Source organism: Neomonachus schauinslandi, chromosome 10 (genome assembly GCF_002201575.2).
Source record: "Neomonachus schauinslandi chromosome 10, ASM220157v2, whole genome shotgun sequence".
NCBI classification, from domain to species: Eukaryota; Metazoa; Chordata; class Mammalia; order Carnivora; family Phocidae; genus Neomonachus; species Neomonachus schauinslandi.
In genome coordinates, this window is record NC_058412.1 from 26,622,188 (window position 1) to 26,641,822 (window position 19,635).

A 19,635-nucleotide genomic window follows, 5' to 3' on the forward strand; every position below is an offset into this window, starting at 1 on the left:
TAAGAATTTTTCAAGTATTTAAATTATGTCCTTGACTCTCACTTGCATTAGGTTTTTAACGACAATGCAGTGGGACGAAGGTACAGAAGATTATCTCTTCATTATCCAAAATGAGGTCAAGAATGAAAATCCTCAAGAACGAAATCATCTTAGATTCATTGCTTTTAAAAAATCCAAGAAGAGTATTTCAGCTTTTACATTTCAAATTGTATTAACAAGTTGATGCAGTGAAAGACCAAGAAAATGGGGGCAATGCTCTGTGTCTCCGGTTTCCTCACGGAGGGAGCTCACAAGGCTCTACTTCCGGAGCTGGAGAGGGCATGTGTCAGGAGACAGGTTCAAGAGCCTGCAGTGTGCCCCGGGAGCCTACCTGCCCTCTCAGAGAACCAGGGCACAGGGTGGGGCGGAGGTGCTGCGTGCGGAAGCCATTGTGTGTGCCAGATGTTTGTGCAATTACAATAAAAAATCCCAATATTACCGGTTAAAATCCAAAACTAAGCATCTGTGACACTTACGGGAAAAATTTTGAACCAAGTTGAAAAGCAGGGTATTTTCAACGTGACATAAAACACTTTTTCTTGGGGCACCTGGGTGGCTCAGTCGTTAAGCGTCTGCATTCAGCTCAGGTCATGATCCCAGGGTCCTGGGATCAAGCCCCATATCGGGCTCCCTGCTCCTTGGGAAGCCTGCTTCTCCCTCTCCCACTCCCCCTGCTTGTGTTCCCTCTCTCGCTGTGTCTCTCTCTGTCAAATAAATAAATAAAATCTTTAAAAAAAAAAATTCACTCCATAATAATTCTCACCTCTACAAGACAAAAATGTAGTAGCATATTTGGGACAGAGAATCACATAATTAATGCCCTTGACTTGCAGTGGGTCACATAAAAATGTAGTTACATTTTTAAGGAAGGCTGTTGTGTCACATATATATGCTCTCTTATTTCCACCTGTGTTCCTATTTAAAAAAAAATAATAACGACTTTATTTTATACTTGGAAGAGATTAAATTTCACAGTATTTGATTGGCTTATTATGGACAGATAGGGAGTGGTGATCAGGATTACTATTCAGAGTCTCTTAATATTTTAGTCTAATATATACCTCTTACCAATGAGGAAGAGAGAGAAAGAAAATGGACTTTTTGAAATGGTTAAGATGGTCTTTAACCAGGAAATAGAGCAGTGTGGATTGGCTTTTCTTTTTAAGTAAACTTTGTAATTGCTTAAAATACATGAGAGAAAAGTGCATGAATCATAAGGGTACAGCTTGATGAACTTTTACAGAGTGAGCACACTTGATAATGAGCCCCCTGAACCCTCCCTCAAGCTTCTTCCTAATTTTTAACCCACTCCCCTCCCCATTACCCACACAGAGCACTATTTTGTCTTTGTTACGGCTTTGTTTTACCTGTTTTTGAACATCTTATTGGTGGAAGCATACAGGAGGCACTGATATGTGTCTGACTTCTTTCATATAACATTATGTTTGCAAGCTTCATCTATGTTCTACGTAGCAATGCTTCATCTTCATTGCTGTATGGCATTTCATTGTATAAATATACTACAATTATGTATCCATTCTACTGTTGATGGGCATTTGGGTTACCTACAGTCTGGGACTTTTGAGAATAAAGCTTTCATGAATATTCTTGAACATGCTTTTAGTGGAAATAATCACTAATTTCTTGTTGGATATTACTCAGAAGTGTAATCTCTAGGTCCTAAAATACATGAATGTCTCAGTTTCATAGATACAGCCAGTTTTCAGAGTCCCAGTTTACACAGCCAAGAGCTACTTCTGAGCCTGTCAGTTCTACATCCTTGCTAACCATTGGTATTGTCATTTCTTTTCAAGGTTTGCCTTGCCTTAGTAATGGATCTCTCTGTCATGGTGTCTGTCAATTTGCATTTCCTTTGTGAGGGTTGTTGATGTTCAACAACTTTTCATACCCTTATTAGCTTTTTGGGTATCATTTTAGTTATCTAATTCTGCATAACAGACCTCTTCAAAATGAGATGCTCAATACAACTGTCTTAACGGTAAGTTGAAATGAAGCCAAGTTCTTAATTTTAATGAAGGCCAATGTTTTAATTATTTCATTTGAGATCAGTACTTTCTGTGTCTGTGGTCTTTGCAAACCCTAAAGTCATTATGATACACTTTAAAAAAAAAAAAGATTTTATTTATTTATTTGAGAGAGAGAGAAAGAGAGAGCAAAGGCCAGGGAGAGAGGCAGAGGCAGAGAGAGAAGCAGACTCTCCGCTGAGCAGGTAGCCCACTGTGGGGCTCAATCCCAGGACCCTGGGATCATGACCTGAGCTGAAGGCAGATGCTTAACCGACTGAGCCACCCAGGCACCCCTATGTATACTTTTATATTGTCTTCTAAAAGCTTTATTGTTTTATATTTTACATTCGGAATCTGTAATAGCACTGAAATTGTTTTGCATGTATGGTGTGAAATAGAGGTCAAGATTTACTCTTTTCCTAAATGGATTCCAATTGGATCATCGCCCTTTTTTGGGAATAGTACACTTTTTCCACTGATTTGCAGTGGTAACTTTGTTATGAACCATGTGTAAATATATGAGTCTTTTTCTTCTTCATTCCATCCATGGGTTGGTTTATCCTTGCACTAATAGCATATTGTCTTAACTATAGTAGCTTTATATAAACGTTAATGTATGTGCTGTAAATTCTAAATTGTGCAGTTTTGTTCTTAATTGAGATTGTCAGGGTTATTCATGGCCCTTTGCATTTCTATGTAGTTTTATAATCAACTTATCAATTTATATCAGAAAAAAAAAATTATCCTGGGATTTTGATTGGAATTGCATTCAGTCAATAGATCAATTTGGGGAGATTTAATATTTTACAATATTGAGTCTTCCAATACATATATATGAGACACATTCCTCTATTTAGGTTTTCTTTCGTTTGTTTTGGTGTTTTGTTGTAGTTTTTTGTGTAGTCTTGGACAGGATTTTTTAGATTTATTCCCAAGTAAGTGTTCAATATTTTTATATTGTTGTGAAGGGTACTTAAAAGGTATACTTAACTAATGAATCATTGAACACTACATCAAAAACTAATTATGTACTACACAGTGGCTAACTGAACATAATTAAAAAATAAAAATGGGCAAATACTAATTGTTAAAAAAATAAATAAAATAAAATGTATTCTACCCTTATAACAATTTGATTTTTGTGCATTGACCTTGTACCTATGAGCTTGCTAAATTTACTTGTTATTTCTACTAGTTCATCTGCAGATTCTTTTAGATTTTGAACATAACAGTTATATTGTCTACAAATAATGTAGTGCTAGGTTTATTTTCTTTCAATAATTATACCTTTTCTTATTACACTATCTAGGACCTGCTCTCCAATAGAAATGGTGGTAGCTAGCTTACTTGTCTCATTCCTGATCTCAGCAGAAAAAGCATTGAATATTTCTTAAACTTTGATGTTTGCCATAGACATTTTTGGTATGTACTCTTCAGATAAGGGAATTCCCTTCTGTTTGTGGTTTGATGAGACTCTTTATTAGGAATTGTTTTTAATTATTACAGATGCTTTTCCTGCATCTATTGAAATAATTGTATTATTTTTTAAATTGTATTTTCTCCTTTATTCTGTTCATGTGGTAAATTACATGGACTTTTTTTTTTTTTTTTTTCCCCTGTTTGTTTTAAACAAGATAAAAGTTTATTTCTCTCTGTGTACCAGTTCAAGCATAAGTAATCCAGGGTTGAGAATTCAGGTCCACAGTGCTGGACCCCAGGTGACATCTATCTTGTTGTGCTAGCTTTGACATGCTGTTCTAAATCATGGTCAAAGGTCGTAGCTCCACTGCCTACCATCACATACACATTTAAACCATATTGATTTTTTTTTTTTTAGTGAAAAATACCTTTTCATTTTTTTCTTCAGACTTTATTTATTTGAGAGAGAGAGAGAGAGCGTGCGCACAAGCGGGGGAGCGGCAGGCAGAGGGAGAAGCAGGCTCCCTGCTGAACAAGGAGCCCAACGTGGGACTCGATCCCAGGACCCTGGGATCATGACCTGAGCTGAAGGCAGATGCTTAACTGACCGAGCCACCCAGAATGTCCCTCCTTTGCATTCTTAGAATAAACCTAATAATCGTTCTATAGTATCCTTCTTAACAGTATATCCCTGGAGTCAAATTGCTAACATTTTGTTGAGAATATGTGCATCTGTGTTCATTAGAGAGATTAACCTTTAATGTTCCTTTTTTTGAATGTCTGTGAAGTTGTAGACTCAAGGTTGTTCGGGTTTCATAAACTGAATTTGAAAGTGCCCCCTCTGGGTTTTTTTGGAAAAGTATATGTAAGATTTGTGTTAGGGGTGCCGGGATGGCTCAGTCGGTTGGACATCTGCCTTTGGCTTGGATCATGGTCCCAGGATCCTGGGATTGAGTCCCACATCAGGCTCTCTGCTCAGTGGGGGCCTGCTTCTCCCTCTCCCTCTGCCCCTGCTTGTGGGCTCTCTCTCTCTTGTTCACTCTCTCTCTCATACAAATAAATAAAAACGTAAAAAAAAAAAAAAAGATTCATGTTAGTTCTTTCTTGGATTCCTTGAAGAATTCACAAGTAAAGTCATTTGGGCCTGGAAGTTTTTGATGTTGTTTTGTGTGTCTGTCTGTGTGTGTGGGGAGGGTGTTATGAAAGTTTTAAAATTGCAGTTAAGATTTCTTTAAAGGATAAAGTAATGGTCTCAGTTCTTGGACTTTTCAGGACAGTTTTGGTAACTTTGTTTTTCAAGGAACTTATACCTGTTAGGTAAAATTTTAGGTAAATTTCCAATTTATTGGCACCAAGTTGTTGATAATACTTTTTCTTATCTCTCCTTAGTGTCTATAGAATGTGTTAGTGATGCCTTTCATTTTTTATTTAGTAATTTGTGCTTTCTTTGTTTTGTTCTTAATCAGTCTTTCACAGGTGTTAGTCTTTACAAAGAAATAACTTTTGTTGATTTTTCTCTTTGTTTTCTATTATGTTAATTTCTGCTTTTATATTCTTTCTTTGGGCTTCATTTGTCTTTATAACTTCTTGATGTAGATCCTTAGATCATTGGGTTTTCAACCTTCTTTTCTATAATATATACTTTTCTAATATATATTTATGGCTATATATTTCTTTCTAAGAATGGCTTTTATCTGCAGCCACAAGTTTTGATATGTTTTTTGCTATTCAGATAAAAGTATTACAAATGCATTGTCATTTTTTTCTTCAACCAGTGAATTATTTAGAGGTGTTTTGCTTAATATCCAGACATTTGGAGAATTTTTATTATATTTTTGTTATTTATATCTCAGTACCTCTCTAGCCAGAGGACATAATTTCAATGATTTCAGTCCTTGGAATTTGTTGTGGTGCAAAATATGGTCAATTTTGGTAAATATTCCTTGTGTACTTGAAGACAACATATATTTTGCAGTTGGATCTATATATGTTAATCAGGGCCCAGTTTGTAAGTTCTTTAAATCATGTATATTCATACTCTGTTTTTGTCTGCTTATTACATAATTTACTGAAGGGGTGTTTTATAATCTCCCATTATTATGGAAATTTATCTGTTTCTAATTTTAGTTTCCTGGGTTTTGTTTTATATGTTGTTGACCATGGAATTAAATGTTGAAGTTTTTGTGTCTTGCCTCATGTATTGATCCTTTTATTCCTTTGAAATGTCCCAGTTTGTCTCTATGAATGCATCTAGTCTTTAAATCTACTTTGTCTTTTATCAGTATAATTACATATGCCTCTTTCAATTAGATTTTGCATGGTTTGTCTTTTTCCACTTCTCCATGTTCTTATTTTGAAAGGGCCTTTTTCTTGTAAGCAGAATATAGTAGTTTTTTTCAATCCAGATTGACAATCTTCATCTTTTAATTGGAGAATTTAGTTCATACACATTTAACATAATTACTGGTATTAGGGTGTTCAAATCTATACTCTATTTTCCATTTGTCTCATTTCTTTTCCTTTCCTTTTTTTTTTTTTTTTGGCTGCCTTTTAGAGTATTTATTATTATATCAATCCCTTCCTACTGTTCTTCTTTATACATATTTTTTGAAGAATGTTTCCCTATGATTTTTAATGAAACAGTGTACAAAAGGAAAATAAAATAAGTTTGGGATCTGAAACATACTGGTCCAAGGTTTATTTTCACATAGTAAAAAGTAAAATTATATACAGTACTTAACTGTATACTATAGAAAAGTCATTCTTCAATAGAAAACATTTATAACTGGGAATTTACCATTTGTATTGGAGGAAGCGATTAGGTCTAAAGTGTTTTTACTTTTCATTCAGCAGAATCTCTGAATTAATGTTCAGAAGATTGTATTTTTGGGCAGGGTCTCCAGAGTTTTTAAAACTAAACAAATACAGCTTTGTATGCAAAAAACCTTGGCTAGATTAAAAAGTATTAAAATTTTTTTGTTTGCTTGCTTTCTTATTATTTTTAAATTAACATATAATATATTATTTGTTTCAGGGGTACAGGTCTGTGATTCTTCAGTCTTACACAATTCACAGCGCTCACCATAGCACATACCCTCCTCAATGTCCATCACCCAGCCACCCCATCCCCCCAACCCCCAGCACTCCAGCAACCCTCAGTTTGTTTCCTGAGATTAAGAATCTCTAATGGTTTGTCTCCCTCTCTGGTTTTGTCTTGTTTCATTTTTCCCTCCCTTCCCCTGTGATCCTCTGTCTTGTTTCTCAAATTCTTCATCTTAGTGAGATCATATGATACTTGTCTTTCTCTGACTGACTTATTTCACTTTGTTTCCTTGCTTTCAATTGTAGTTGCAATTACTGAGAACTGCTTTGGTTTTTTAACTTAAAATATGTGTGTACTATTATTAATAATAGAATTTTTCTCATGTAATTTTTTTTAAGATTTTATTTATTTGAGAGAGAGCCAGCACAAGCAGGGGGAGGTGCAGAGGGAGAGAGACAAGCACGCTCCCGCTGAGGTGGGGGGGGGACCTGATGAGGGGCTCGATCCCAGGACCCTGAGATCATGACCCTGAGAAGTGTCTGACTTCTGACTTAACTGACTGAGCCACCCAGGTGCCCCTCCTGTAATTTTTATCATTTCAAGCAAAATACTTCATTTTAAAATAAAGACATTGGGGCGCCTGGGTGGCTCAGTCCGTTAAGCGGCTGCTTTCGGCTCAGGTCATGATCCTGGGGTCTTGGGATCAAGCCCTGCATCCGGCTCCCTGCTCAGTGGAGAGCCTGTTTCTCCCTCTCCATCTGCCTGTCACTCTGCCTACTTGTGCGCTCTGTCTCTCTCTCTGTCAAATAAATAAATAAAATCTTTAAAAAAATAAATAAAATAAAATACTTTTTTAAAAGGACATTCTTTTTTTGTCAGTTGAATTGAAAGACATTTAAATGTTTTCAGTTCTTAAATTCTTTTTAGAATATTTATGATTTTTCTACTTTTGTTTATATGGTTTTATTTTACTCATTTGCTTTTTCTGGTTACAGTGCCATCTATACTTGTGTATACACTCAAGTCAAAGAATTTTCTCCTTTCAGTATCTTCAAATAATTGTTTGCAAATATATAATTTTTCTGATTTTAAGAGTAGCATGTGCTCATTGTAGAAAATTTAGAAAATGCTCACAAGTATAAAATCATTTATCTACCAGCCAGTTAATATTTGGGCTCTTTCTTTTTTTAGAGTTTTCATTTATTTGTTAAAATAAGATCTTATACTTTTTATCTTAACTCTTTCATTTTACATTATATTTTTTGTATTTTGTTGATCTTTAAAAATAAATTTTTGATGACCACGTAATTCCATAGCATTATTGTACCATATATTTGTAAAAGTATCTTCTGAACTATGGAGATAAAGACCGTTTCCTTTGTTGTCGTTGCCATTTAGTGCCCTATGAATACACTTGTATATACATGTTTATTTTCATCAGTGATCATGTCCCTAGACTAGATTGGAGGATACTTAATACAGATCCAAGGACACTGGGGGCGCTTGGGTGGCTCATTCGTTAAGTGTCTGCCTTCAGCTCAGGTCATGATCCCAGGGTCCTGGGATCGAGCCCCGCATCGGGCTCCCTGCTCTGTGGGGAGCCTGCTTCTCCCTCTCCCACTTCCCCTGCTTGTGTTCCCTCTCTTGCTGTCTCTCTCTCTCTTTGTCAAATAAATAAATAAAATCTTAAAAAAAAGAAAGATCAAAGGACACTGGCAACCTTACAGGTCTTAACAACACCTGGGACCACCTTGCTTTCCAGAAATGTTCTGCTGGTTTCTGCTTCCATTACCACTCAGTGAGACCTAGCTCTTGACACTCTCAAGAAGCTAATGTTGCTATTTTTCTGTTGATTTGATAAGGAGAAAATAATATCTCCTTTTAATGTGCCTTTACTACCAGTTAGTTTAACTTCTTTTATATTTATGTCTTCTGTGAAATATTGTTTTGCCTATATGAGGTGGAGTTTGTGTTTTTCTGACCGATTTATGTGTACTAAGGATAATAATGATTTATCAATATTTTATAGATATTTACCCCATTCTTTAATTTGCCTTTTAATTTTATGATGCTGTTATTTCTGTCCTAGCTTTTTACTTTGCCATTTTCTGTATTCTGTTGTGATCAACTGTATACTTTTATTTCTTAGCGTATTTTATCTTCGTGGTGTTGTTTTTGTATTTAACTCTTTCATACTCTGGGATACAAAAATGAATATTTTCTTGCCATTCAGTTTGTTCTTTTATCTTCATCTTAGAAGAGCTTTTCAAGTTTGCCTTGGAAAGTTTCAGATACAAGTTTCTGCATTATAAATTCAGCTTTTTAAACTCCAGTGCAGCTTTAACGTACTGTTGCTTTTGATCAGGTGGAACACGGCTATGTCACCAGCTGTTCTTCCAGCCCAGCACCACTGCTTCAGTGGCTCTTTGTCCCAGGCTATGGCTGTGAGTGCTCAGCCTTGGGTTTTGGTGGTAATGTGATGCACCATCTTTTTAGGGTCTTCATAAGTATCTAGTGAGGGGAGGAAGATGCTGTGTGATTAGACACACTTTTCAACACAAGGTTGGGTCAAAAAAGCTTCCAGGAGGCTACAGCTGAGCCTTGACAGGCTTGGAGGCTTGGAGAACAGGCTTGGAAAAAATGCCACAAGCAAAGATTTGCAGACATGAAATATTGGAAAAGTTCAGGAACACTAAATAAATTAGTTTCAGTTGAATACGTAAAAGGGGAAAAAGTGATACATAAGATACAGCTAGAGAGGTAGGCCAAGGCTGGATCGTGGAAGCTTTGCTGGCTTTTGTATTAAACAAGTAATATGCTGAGTGTTGCCATTGCACACCTGTTATATGCCAGACTTGGTTCCAAACTATGGGCATGTGGTGATGAGCAAAACAGGTATGGTCTCTGCCTTCGAGGATCTGCATGTGCACAGGGCAAGCAGTAAATATACAAATAAGCTTTCCAAACAGCATGTAACCACAAACCATTACAGCTGCTATGAAGGAAAGAGAAGAGTCAGTGAGGAGGAGGAAGAGGGAAAGCTCTCTTAGGAAATGGCATTTGAGCTGAGCTCTAAAGAGTGAGTTAGCTGCTGGAAGAGTGGGCTGGGATGGCAGGCGGGGTAGAGCATTCCCAGGTGGAGGTGTAGTGACGGCAGAGACTCTGAGGCAGGGAAGTAGTAGATGCATTCAGGGAAGTGAAAATGAAAAAGACCTGTGTTTGGTGCTTAGAGGGAAGGAGGCACAGTGACTCATGGGCTGGAGAGTCAGGGGCAGAATATGCAAAGCCTCCCAGGAAACATAAAGGGTTTGGATATCATTCTAAGTGTAAAAGAAACAGACTGGTTCATTTTTAAGGACAGCGATATACCATATGTCATCATTTTGAAGGTGTGTATTTTTTAATACTATAATATTTGGATGTTTCTTAGAGTTGATGTGATTTTTTTAAAGCAGTATGAAATAGCTTGCAGAATTTTTTCCCCTTTCTTAGAGGCACATAAAATATTTGTGTCCTTTTCAGTGTGTGTACTCTTATATTTGATTTTACTCAGTACTCTATATTTTTAAAGCACACATCACCCAGGATGCTGTTTGGAAATGGGATTAGAGGGGCAAGAGAAAAGTCAGGAGGAGTCTTGTAGGATGTTGTTCAGGCCAAACATACTGGTCCTCAGGCTAGAGTAGTAACAGTGTGATGGAGAGAAATGAATGACTCAAGAAATCTTTTGAAATGGAACCTGGTCTGGGGTTAGAACATAGTGTTGGGGTGGATGTAGGGTAAAAAGGAGAGGGAATATTGAGGATAGATCTCTGGTTCTGGATTTAGCAAGTAGATATTTGCTGGCACTCTTTGGTCACGGGGGGTGGGGGGAGAAGGAAGCAGGTTTTTTTTAAAGATCACATTTATGATTTGGGTTTATTAGAGTTGCCCGTGAAATATTCATGTGGTTGTATCAGGCAGGGAGTTGGATCAATTTAGATCTAGTGCTTGGAAGAAAAGTCTAGGCTGGAGATATAGCCTAGGAGTTGTAAGATATAGATGGTATTGGAAGCTATTCCAATGGATGGGGCCATTAAGAGAGATCATAGAATGAGAAGAAAAGTGGGTCTAGGACTAAGCCCTGAGAAACACCAACATTTAGGAGTAAAGTTAAAGATTGTGTGGGAGTGGCCACGGGATTAAGAGGAAACCCAGGAGCATATAAGAACATAAAATCCAAAGGTAGAGGGTACTTAAAAAGAAGAGTGGTCAACTGTATTAAATACCACTGAGCAATCTGTGGAGATGCCAGTCAAGAAGAGTCCTTTGAATTTTACAAAATGGTGACCTTATCAACAGCCGTTCCAGTGGATTAGTATATATGAGAGCTACCCAAGAACATATGAAAACTGATGGTGTGGATACGTGTGTAGAAAGGTCCAGAACTTTGGCTGTTAGAATTTAGGCTGAAAAATACGGTTCTAGCTAAAGGGCTTATGTGCAAGGAGGCTCTTGGTTATTTTTAAGATGATAGCTGGAAGTTTTTGATCCTGATAGAATGACCCAATAGAGAGGGAGAGAGGGAAGTAGAAGATGCAGGGGCAGCGGGGTCAGTTAGAAAAGCACAGATCTTGAGAAACCAACTGTGGATGAGCTCCAGAAGATAGATGTCAGTGGCCTTTCTACTATTATCCATGGAGAAAACCCGAAGAGGTCTAAGCAGAGCATTGTTTGATTGGACTGTTTCAGTAGGTTAATCATTCTCTCATTATGGTGGATGGATTTAGAGTGGCTGAAAGCACAGAACCCATTAGGATGCCACTGTGAGAATTCAGGTTAGAGATGGCGAAGCCCTCGATAAGGCTGACAGGAGGGGAGAGCATGCATGGAGATAGAACCAAGAGAGAAAATCAGAAGAGTACGATGATTGGATTGTGGGGAGGTAATCAAGAATCCCAAGCTTTTGGACTGGGATGTGATGTTTGTGTTTTTAGAGTGGTTTTCTTTAGGATGTCTTTAACTATGGGTGGTGAATATATGTCGTTCACATAATGATTGATTAAAATCAGGGCAGAATTTTGGTTTACTTTCTCTGGAACTTCTTGCTGTTTCCAGAAATCAAATGGGAGCAAGCTCTGGGTAGTTTCTAAAGAATCACTTAAGTAAATCTTTTTTGAAGTAGTGGGTTTCAAAACTAGGAAGAAAATGATCTCTCATTGGCTAGTCTTGTTTTCTAGAATTTATGTCCATAAAGTTGGATTTGAAGTGTAATTTGCTACCTCTGTCATTTCTTGCTGCTTATTTTAGGCTACTAGCTTTCAGAACATACTTGTGACCATCGAGGTCCCCAGGTTCCCCCCTTCTTCTTTGTCATGTATCGGCATGGCAGTCAAACTCCGCACAAGAACGTAGTTTTGCTGTTTTCTGGCTCGTCCCCATTTCTCAGAACAAAGCTATTTTCCATAACACATAAGGCCCATATTCTTCAGCCTTGTTGATGTTGCCAGGCCTCAGTGGACCTTTTTCTTTTAAAGGCTCTTTCCATATCCTATTGTATCGTCTGGACCATCTCCAAATCCAGTTTTTAATTTCCTATTGGCTAAATTTTATTTTTTTTCTTTAGGCCTCGCACTCCTCTTCCGTTTAATCCTGGCTTCTCTCCTGTGCTGTGAGAGAGACCTTAATCTGTTTTGGGCCAGCCGCCATGCCATTTTAAAATTCCTTTGGGCAGCTATGCAGCTGGTTTAACATTGTTCAATCCCACTTCTTGGCTGGGATTTACTGTCTCTTGGTCAGCTTCCGTTCCTTTCAATAAGAAATATGAGGGCTGCAATTCCCCTGAAGCAGGAGCCCTACATCCCTTCCATTGTAAGCCTCTCCACCCCCCCCCCCCCCACTTTTTTGGCTTTATTTTCCAAGGATTCTGGCACCAAATATTTAACCAATTGCAGTTGGTCAGGAAGCCCTGGGCTGAAATAGTGGGTCATTCCTTTTTATGAAGAAATTCAGAGAGCACCCCTGCTAGACATGGTCCTGGGATTTTCCGTGACTGCAACACCCTTGGTGCTTGACGGGCCTTTCTTGCAAGGGTCTCCCAGAAATGTAGCCTCTTCAGGACATACAGAACCTTGGGTATTTAGGTTTCAAGTCTGATACTACTTGACATTCAGGCCTTGTGTAAGGGTAAGAGGTGGGTACTTGATTAAACTGTAAGTCAATAGGAAATAAGTCGAAAAGTGAGTGTCCTGACTTACATCTTTGTAATGAAAACACACCAGTATGCTCGTTGGACACACAGACATGTGTTTCTCATCCTCTTGCACTGGTCTTTTATAACCATCACTGTGGTGGGAGGCAAGAGGTTGGGATGGGTAGAGCCACAAACTTAGATTAAGAAGGTTGTTCCTTCACTGGGCTCTGTTCCTTTGCCAGCTCTGTTTGGGTAACCTTGAGGCAAGTTGCTTTGCCTCTCTCGGCCTCAGCTTTCTGGTTCTTAAAATGAAGGGGTTGAACTGGATAGTCTTCAAAGTCCCTTTAAGTTGAGACGAACCCTATCATCCGTATAAAGATGTTTTGATGACATGCTCAACCATGCAGCTGTGGAGATTTTCCTGTGAATGATCCACTACCAAAAATGGGACTCAGTTTCTGTCATCCACCTCTCTAGAGGGTTCTGGCAGTGGCACGAGGCTCATTAGAGAGCTTTTGCTTCCAACAGGTAGTTATGTCCTACTCAGAAAAAGGAAAAAGAAAATCAACCACACAAAGATAGGACATGTTAAGAAAGAAAAAGAAGCACTTTTTTCTTAGTTCAGAACAAGAAGCTGAGGGGTGTAGCTGAGAGGAAGAAAACCAAATCATTTCATTGACAAAGTACATACAAATACTCCTTTCTCCCCATGCCCATACTTTGTGGTATATGGTACAGAAAACCTAATAGAATCATTGGGGTTTTGTTAGGAATTTCATTGTTGAGGTCTTTGAACATAGTTGTAATTTTCTGGTGAGTAAATAAGCCTTATCCCAGAACCCCAATCCCTTTTAGAAGATCATGCCTCTTTTCCATACTTTCACCTTATTTTATAGTTCACTTTACCTAAGGGAGAAGATGACACCAAGTATCTGGCCTTATGCCTTTATTTGAGAATTTGAGAAATGTGATTGGAGTTCTGCTCTTATATGTAAAATCCCTGATAATAATTAGTAGATTTTGAAAAGCTTTGGTCTGTGGAGAAAATGTACCAGGTAAAAAGCAATTGGGCAAGGAAAATAGATCTACCAGATGGGTCAAAAGTTAAGACCTTCAAAATGTGGGCCTGTGTAGTCATTGACAGGTTGCTACTTTAAAAATGAGCCACTGGTAGGTAGTTCCAGTTATCCAGAATGATGCTCTATTTCTCTTTCTGTTGGTTATATTAATCTTATTATTAGAGAATTCATATCAGTGATCCACTATCCTTGGTCTGTATAATTCTTCCTTGAATTCATATCCATATCCATAATATTTATATCTGCCTTGCTCTATCAAATATTAATAGCAAAAACTTGCATGAGAAATCAGCAACCTTAAGGAGCATAACTAATTCGTCTGGGTTGCCAACTGAGAGATTTCTGGAAAGTCATTTTTTTGTCACTCATCTAGGAGATGCTATGACTGGTGATAATATCATGCATGGCCCTTCCAGATGCCTAAGCAAAATTGGTTTTAGTAATTTAATAGAATGACCCCTTCATTAAGCAGAGAGAAAACCTGTCATATTAGCATCATTCAGAATGGAGTTTCATATTCAAAAGTCAGCTTCAATAAAACAAGATGGCATTCACTTGTCCGTTTAATGAAGCTTGCATCTTGGTAGGGCTTTTATTCTCACATAATAATAAATGTTCTTGCATTTAGCTTTATTTTTATAGAGTTGATCTTAATTATAGCAGGTCTTAGAACTTTATAGACAGGACTAACAATGGAAAAATATCTCAGCACTCACATCATCAAAGACCATTCTAATGAAATAATGTTGTTTTATACAGGTCATTAGAGAAGTAAAAGGAATGTTGTCCTTTTGTTCAGCTATTACCTTACCTCATTGTTGAAAACATGAAACTGCTGAGAGTTACAGTATATCATTTTCATAAAATATGAGTTGTTGAAGAGCTAGTCTCCAGCAGGCATTCCACGTTATTTTTTCCTATTCATTCAAATCCAAAATATTGCTCATCTAAACTTTCTGTGTTAATCACTGGTACATTAAGTCTGAGACTGCACAATGCCCAGTAATTCATAACCGTCTCAGGACTTGTTCACCTTAAGGGCAGCTTCTCAGTGCCTGAGCTGGTGGTCATTAACATGAAGTCATCATCTGCTGTGACTTCACAGAATTAACGAAAAGGAAAGCAAGAGATGTTACTGTAAGAATCTGGACTAAAAGCCGCCAGATTTTCGGCACTGGTTTTCCTTCCTCCTTCTTTGTTTTCTTTCTCATTTTAGTAGGGAGCTAAGCTGCCGGCAAGATTCAGTTGGAGGTTCTCCACCCCAAACAGTGGATTGGTGGGGTACAGCAATGGCACAAAATGCCCTGGGAGGAGAGAGGATGGACCCTGAAGTCTGACACTTGGGAGGTGTCCCTTGGACTGACTGCTGATGGGCCAGGAGGAGTTTCTGAGCAAAGCAGATAATGGGGACACTTTCTAGTGGAGGGAGGGAGTGGAGGGTTCCAAGTCGGGGAGAAATCAAAGACCATAGGGTTTTCAAGAAACTCTGGTATCCTGAGGCAGCTGGGACATAAAGCGGGAAGGAAATGTTGGTTAAGAACTCTGGCTGGAGGTTTAGGCAGGAGCCTGAGGAGGACGGGTGCTCTGTGCTCTGCCAAAGAGAGTGGTCGGTGTCCTCCAGCCAAGAAGAGATACTGAATATTCTGAACAAGGGAGTGTCACTGACAGGTTTGCAGTTGGTGGAGAATGGATTAGAGGAAGGGAGGCAAGACTGGGGATAAGGAGTGTGAGGAGTACGGGGAAGACAGATAAGAGGGTATGATAGAGGAGGGACAGAACAGAGGAGAGAAGGAAGCATGCCCCCAAGATTTCTAGCTAGGGTGACTGGTTGGAGTCTCTGATGAGAGAATATAGGAGAAATGGGGGTGAGGTGAGGAGGGGGATCATAGTAAGTTCATTTATCATGAACATGTCCCATAGTATCAGATAAATGGTTATAAAGGCCAGAGGTCAACCTTTGAGAAAGACTGGGATATCATCAGTATATAATTGGCAATTTGAAGCATTTCTGAGTTTCTTTCCAGCCCTTAAATCTTGTGGCTCAGTGAATAATCTCTTAGACAAATACCCATTTCCGGAAGACTAAAATAAGTAGTAGCCTGCCTTAAGTGATTTGATGATACTCTGTAGTTACTGCTCTCCCGGTTGTGATCAGCAAATAAATTGTAGCCTTATGCTGACATTGGAAACCATCAGAACAGATTTACTGCATGTCATCTTTGTGTTCGATGTTGCAGGGGAGAGTCAGTTTTTTAGATGTGAAACAATGTCATTGAGTTTTTGGTTCAAGTTGAGGTAAGAGAGGCAAAAAAGGACAGAAATACCAGAGATTTGTCAGTAAGCTCAGGAAGTGCGGTTTAGGAAGAATACGGTGAATTTGGTTTCAGGCTTGATAAGTTTGAGACTAGAGCAGAAGATGAAATGGAAACGATTGAGAATAAGAAGGATCCTGGCTGAAGATGAAGTTTTGGGATTCATTCTGAGGACCATGGTAATTGAAGTCCAGATTATCTGGAAAGGGTGGGACGGGGTAGCATGGAGGAAGCAGCATGTCCCAGGGCGGCCCGAGCCCTGGCAGACCCCCTCTTCAGGCTGCGGAAAGATGAGGGCCGGCCAACGTGGTTAAAAGTCGAACAAGAATAATACTCTGTCCCGGGATACGGAAAGAGAGAGTTCAAGGAGGGAGTTGGCCAGTCTTGGGGGTCAAGGATGATGGTGGCTGGCTGGAAAATGACCATTACATTTACGGACAGGTCAGCCATTGGTGGCCTTTCTCAGAGGAGCTTCATGGAATAGAGAGTGAGAAAGTGAGTTTGTAGGTCAAGAGGGAACAGGGGGAGAAATCATAGTAATACTAATGGTTGGTCCGTATTGTATGCTTCCTATGTCACATGCCAGGTAATGTTCTAAGCACTTTATACATGTACTTTGTTGAGTCCTCACAGTAATTTTAGGAATACACCAATGTTACTAGTATAGTATGGTTACTAGTTGTTTGTTTTTTTTTTTTTTACTGATGAGGTACGTGAGGAACAAAGGCAGTGCATGTAGATAGTTCTTCTGAGACATTTTGCAACAGTAGAATGAATGGAAAAGCACAGTAGGTGACATCATAGTGAAGTGAATGCTTTCCCAAGAGATTTTAACATGTTTGAAGTCAGCGAAGGGAAGAGTAGCTGAGGATGCTAGAGAAGGATGAACAGGTAGGACTCGAGGGAGGAGAGAGTGGTAGGGAAAGAGTCCGGCCTTGAAAGGAGAAGGGACAGTTTTGTTGGAGTGGAGAAAAGTAAGAAAAGTGGGTAGTCACTCAGAGTTTACAATTCAGAAGTGAGATAGTCTCTGAACTTACTCTCGATTATGTTAAAAAATTAGGAAGGGAAGTGAGACAGCTACCAAATCATCATTGCGTTTATCTTTTTTCTTCTGGAAAGTTTCCTGACTCAACATTAAGAACTTTAGAAAGAGCAGGGCCACCTGGCTGGCTCAGGAGCGTGTGACTCTTGATCCTCGGGGCTGTGAGTTTGAGCCCCATGTTGGGTGTAGGGATTACTTAAATAAATAAAACTTTTAAAAAAATTGAGGAAGAGGAAAGTTCAGTTTTATTAACTCCTCCAAAATAAATTCTGTCAAGGGCTACTTAACTTACCATTTAAAAAAAATTTTTTTTTAAATTTTGTTTATTTGAGAGAGAGAAAGAGAGCACGAGTGGGAGGGGGAGCAGAGGGAGAGGGAGAAGCAGACCCCCCGCCGAGCAGGGAGCCCGACGCGGGACTCGATCCAGGGACTCCAGGATCATGACCTGAGCCGAAGGCAGTCGCTTAACCGACTGAGCCACCCAGGCGCCCCTTCCCATGTGTTTGGATGCAGTAATTGCATTTTCTTAATTGTTTCTCCAAAAGCCTGTATTTGGGGAGCGTGTAATCCAGAGTCAGAGAGGACAGAACCTGACAGATGGAAGTGTGCGGTGTGGAGGTAAACCAGGAAAAAGGGAAGGGGAAGGAAAAAGGCGAAGTCAGTTAGTCACCGTAAGGATAAAGAAGTGTGTCTGAAAGTCTGTTCGTAACTTCATAATCGAGACATCACTTTTATGAGAATATTTTTATTGGGGAAGAAAAGGCATAGGAACACTACCATCAAGTTTATAGAGAACACAATGAATTTGCAAGTGGGCCACTGGCTAACCAGTGGGAGCAACAGTGACATTTAGGACCTTGAGTGGCTTTAACTTGGTGACAGGAAGTCTTCTCTTGTGAACGAGTCAGGCTGCCTGGCTATGTTGCTGAACTCATCAGATTCTCTGTCTCCCTCCTCTCCTCCTCCGTCCCTGGGAATGCTCTTGAGATTTGCCCAAGGTTATCTGTAGGGTTGAGTGAGCCATCTCTGCAGAAGGAACTGTGAGCGTTGACCGCGACCCAGGAAGGTGACAATACTTCCACGGGTTTCCCCGGTAGGAGAATATACTCTCCTTGGAAATAAAGGATTGGAAGCAGGCAGAAAACACTGACCGTGGCGATTACAGCAGCTCTTTCTGTTCGAAAACATTTCCTGAGGGAAGTAAATGTTTTCTCACAGAGCCCAGCGTTTGTCTGTGAAGACATTTTCATCAAAACATTTTATTGATGTGTAAAATGTTTTAGAAGTTCATTCTGTGTAAACATGATCATCTCATGCTAATCGAGGTGTGTCGAGCACCTCTGTCTATCCATTACTATCTGGTGTTTGTCAGTCTGTGTTTTGTGTCTGATGTTAAATGTCTTTTTTGCAGATATTGATGAATGTGTAAACAACACTGTTTGTGACAGTCACGGGTTTTGTGACAATACGGCTGGCTCCTTCCGCTGCCTCTGTTATCAGGGCTTTCAGGCCCCACAGGATGGGCAAGGGTGTGTGGGTGAGTGTTTAGATTTCTTTCCACAGCATGTTTCACGTCCCCCCTATTGAAATGCCATCAGAGTTATCAAGAACAGGAGAGATTGTAAGCAAGGTAATTTGGATAGAATTTCATCCTCATGCAATTTTGTCACACAATTTGGGAGTGTGCAGAAAGATGGCTTCTGAAATTGTTCAGACGTTAAGAAATGGAGAAGAAGAACTTTGAATTTCCTGTATATTAAAAAAGAACATCTGTTTAAACTCTGAGCTGTGGATATGGAGCCCTTCTGCAGAGTCCCTCCTGCACAGGAAATAGTCTGGTGTGTGGTGTGGCTTGTCTGTCTTCAAGATGTACCTCCTTAGGCAGTGCAGTTAAGGAAAAGTGTTGGCAGGAGTTTCATTTTCCAGGAATGACACCTGTAAAATGATGCTTTGGACTGTGCAACTCTATTTCTTCAGTCTGTCTGGGATTGACAGAGCTGGGAGGCATCTTGAATATCATCAGATGTCCTAGAACAGCGTCCAGCACATGCTCCTATAGACAACCCATTTCATATTCCATTTTCTGATCAGCTGTGATTTCTTTAAACCAAATTCATTATGAAACATTTGCGGTGGGAGCCATGAACTGGGAAAGAAGAAAGGTTATTAAATTCAGAACATCACAGGTAACGAGGCTTTTTCTTTACTCTTACTCTGTTCATTTCATAGCAGGCACTGTCTCAGGAGGAGTCCGTAACTTCTGAGTTTGAACATTTGCAACTCAAAGCATTAATTCATTTCCTGTCCAGATTAAACGGGGAACGCAAAACTGATTTGGAGGTTTAGTGATGAAATCACCCCCGTGAATAGTCACCACTTTTACTCTAACACTGTCATAGTTGCTGGTTCCAACTCCTGCTTTAGTCTCCTTTGCACCACAATGCAGGCAAGAAAACTTGTCTAAATATTTTGACTAAACAGGTCTTGTGACCTGGCTGCCAC

At 39.3% G+C, this 19,635-nt stretch overlaps 1 protein-coding gene across 24 annotated transcripts in view; it reads left to right on the forward strand.

Annotated features, from left to right (window-relative positions):
* LTBP1 (latent transforming growth factor beta binding protein 1) overlaps positions 1 to 19,635 on the forward strand; it is a 350,994-nt gene that overhangs the window by 283,600 nt on the left and 47,759 nt on the right. For 13 of the 24 annotated variants that reach the window (XM_044918765.1, XM_021697673.2, XM_044918773.1 and 10 more), the window contains one exon: positions 18,545 to 18,670. The exons of the other annotated variants lie outside the window; for them this stretch is intronic. In XM_044918765.1, coding sequence (XP_044774700.1) covers positions 18,545 to 18,670 — 126 coding nt within the window. The remainder of the gene's footprint in view (positions 1 to 18,544; positions 18,671 to 19,635) is intronic. 24 annotated transcript variants of the gene reach the window in all.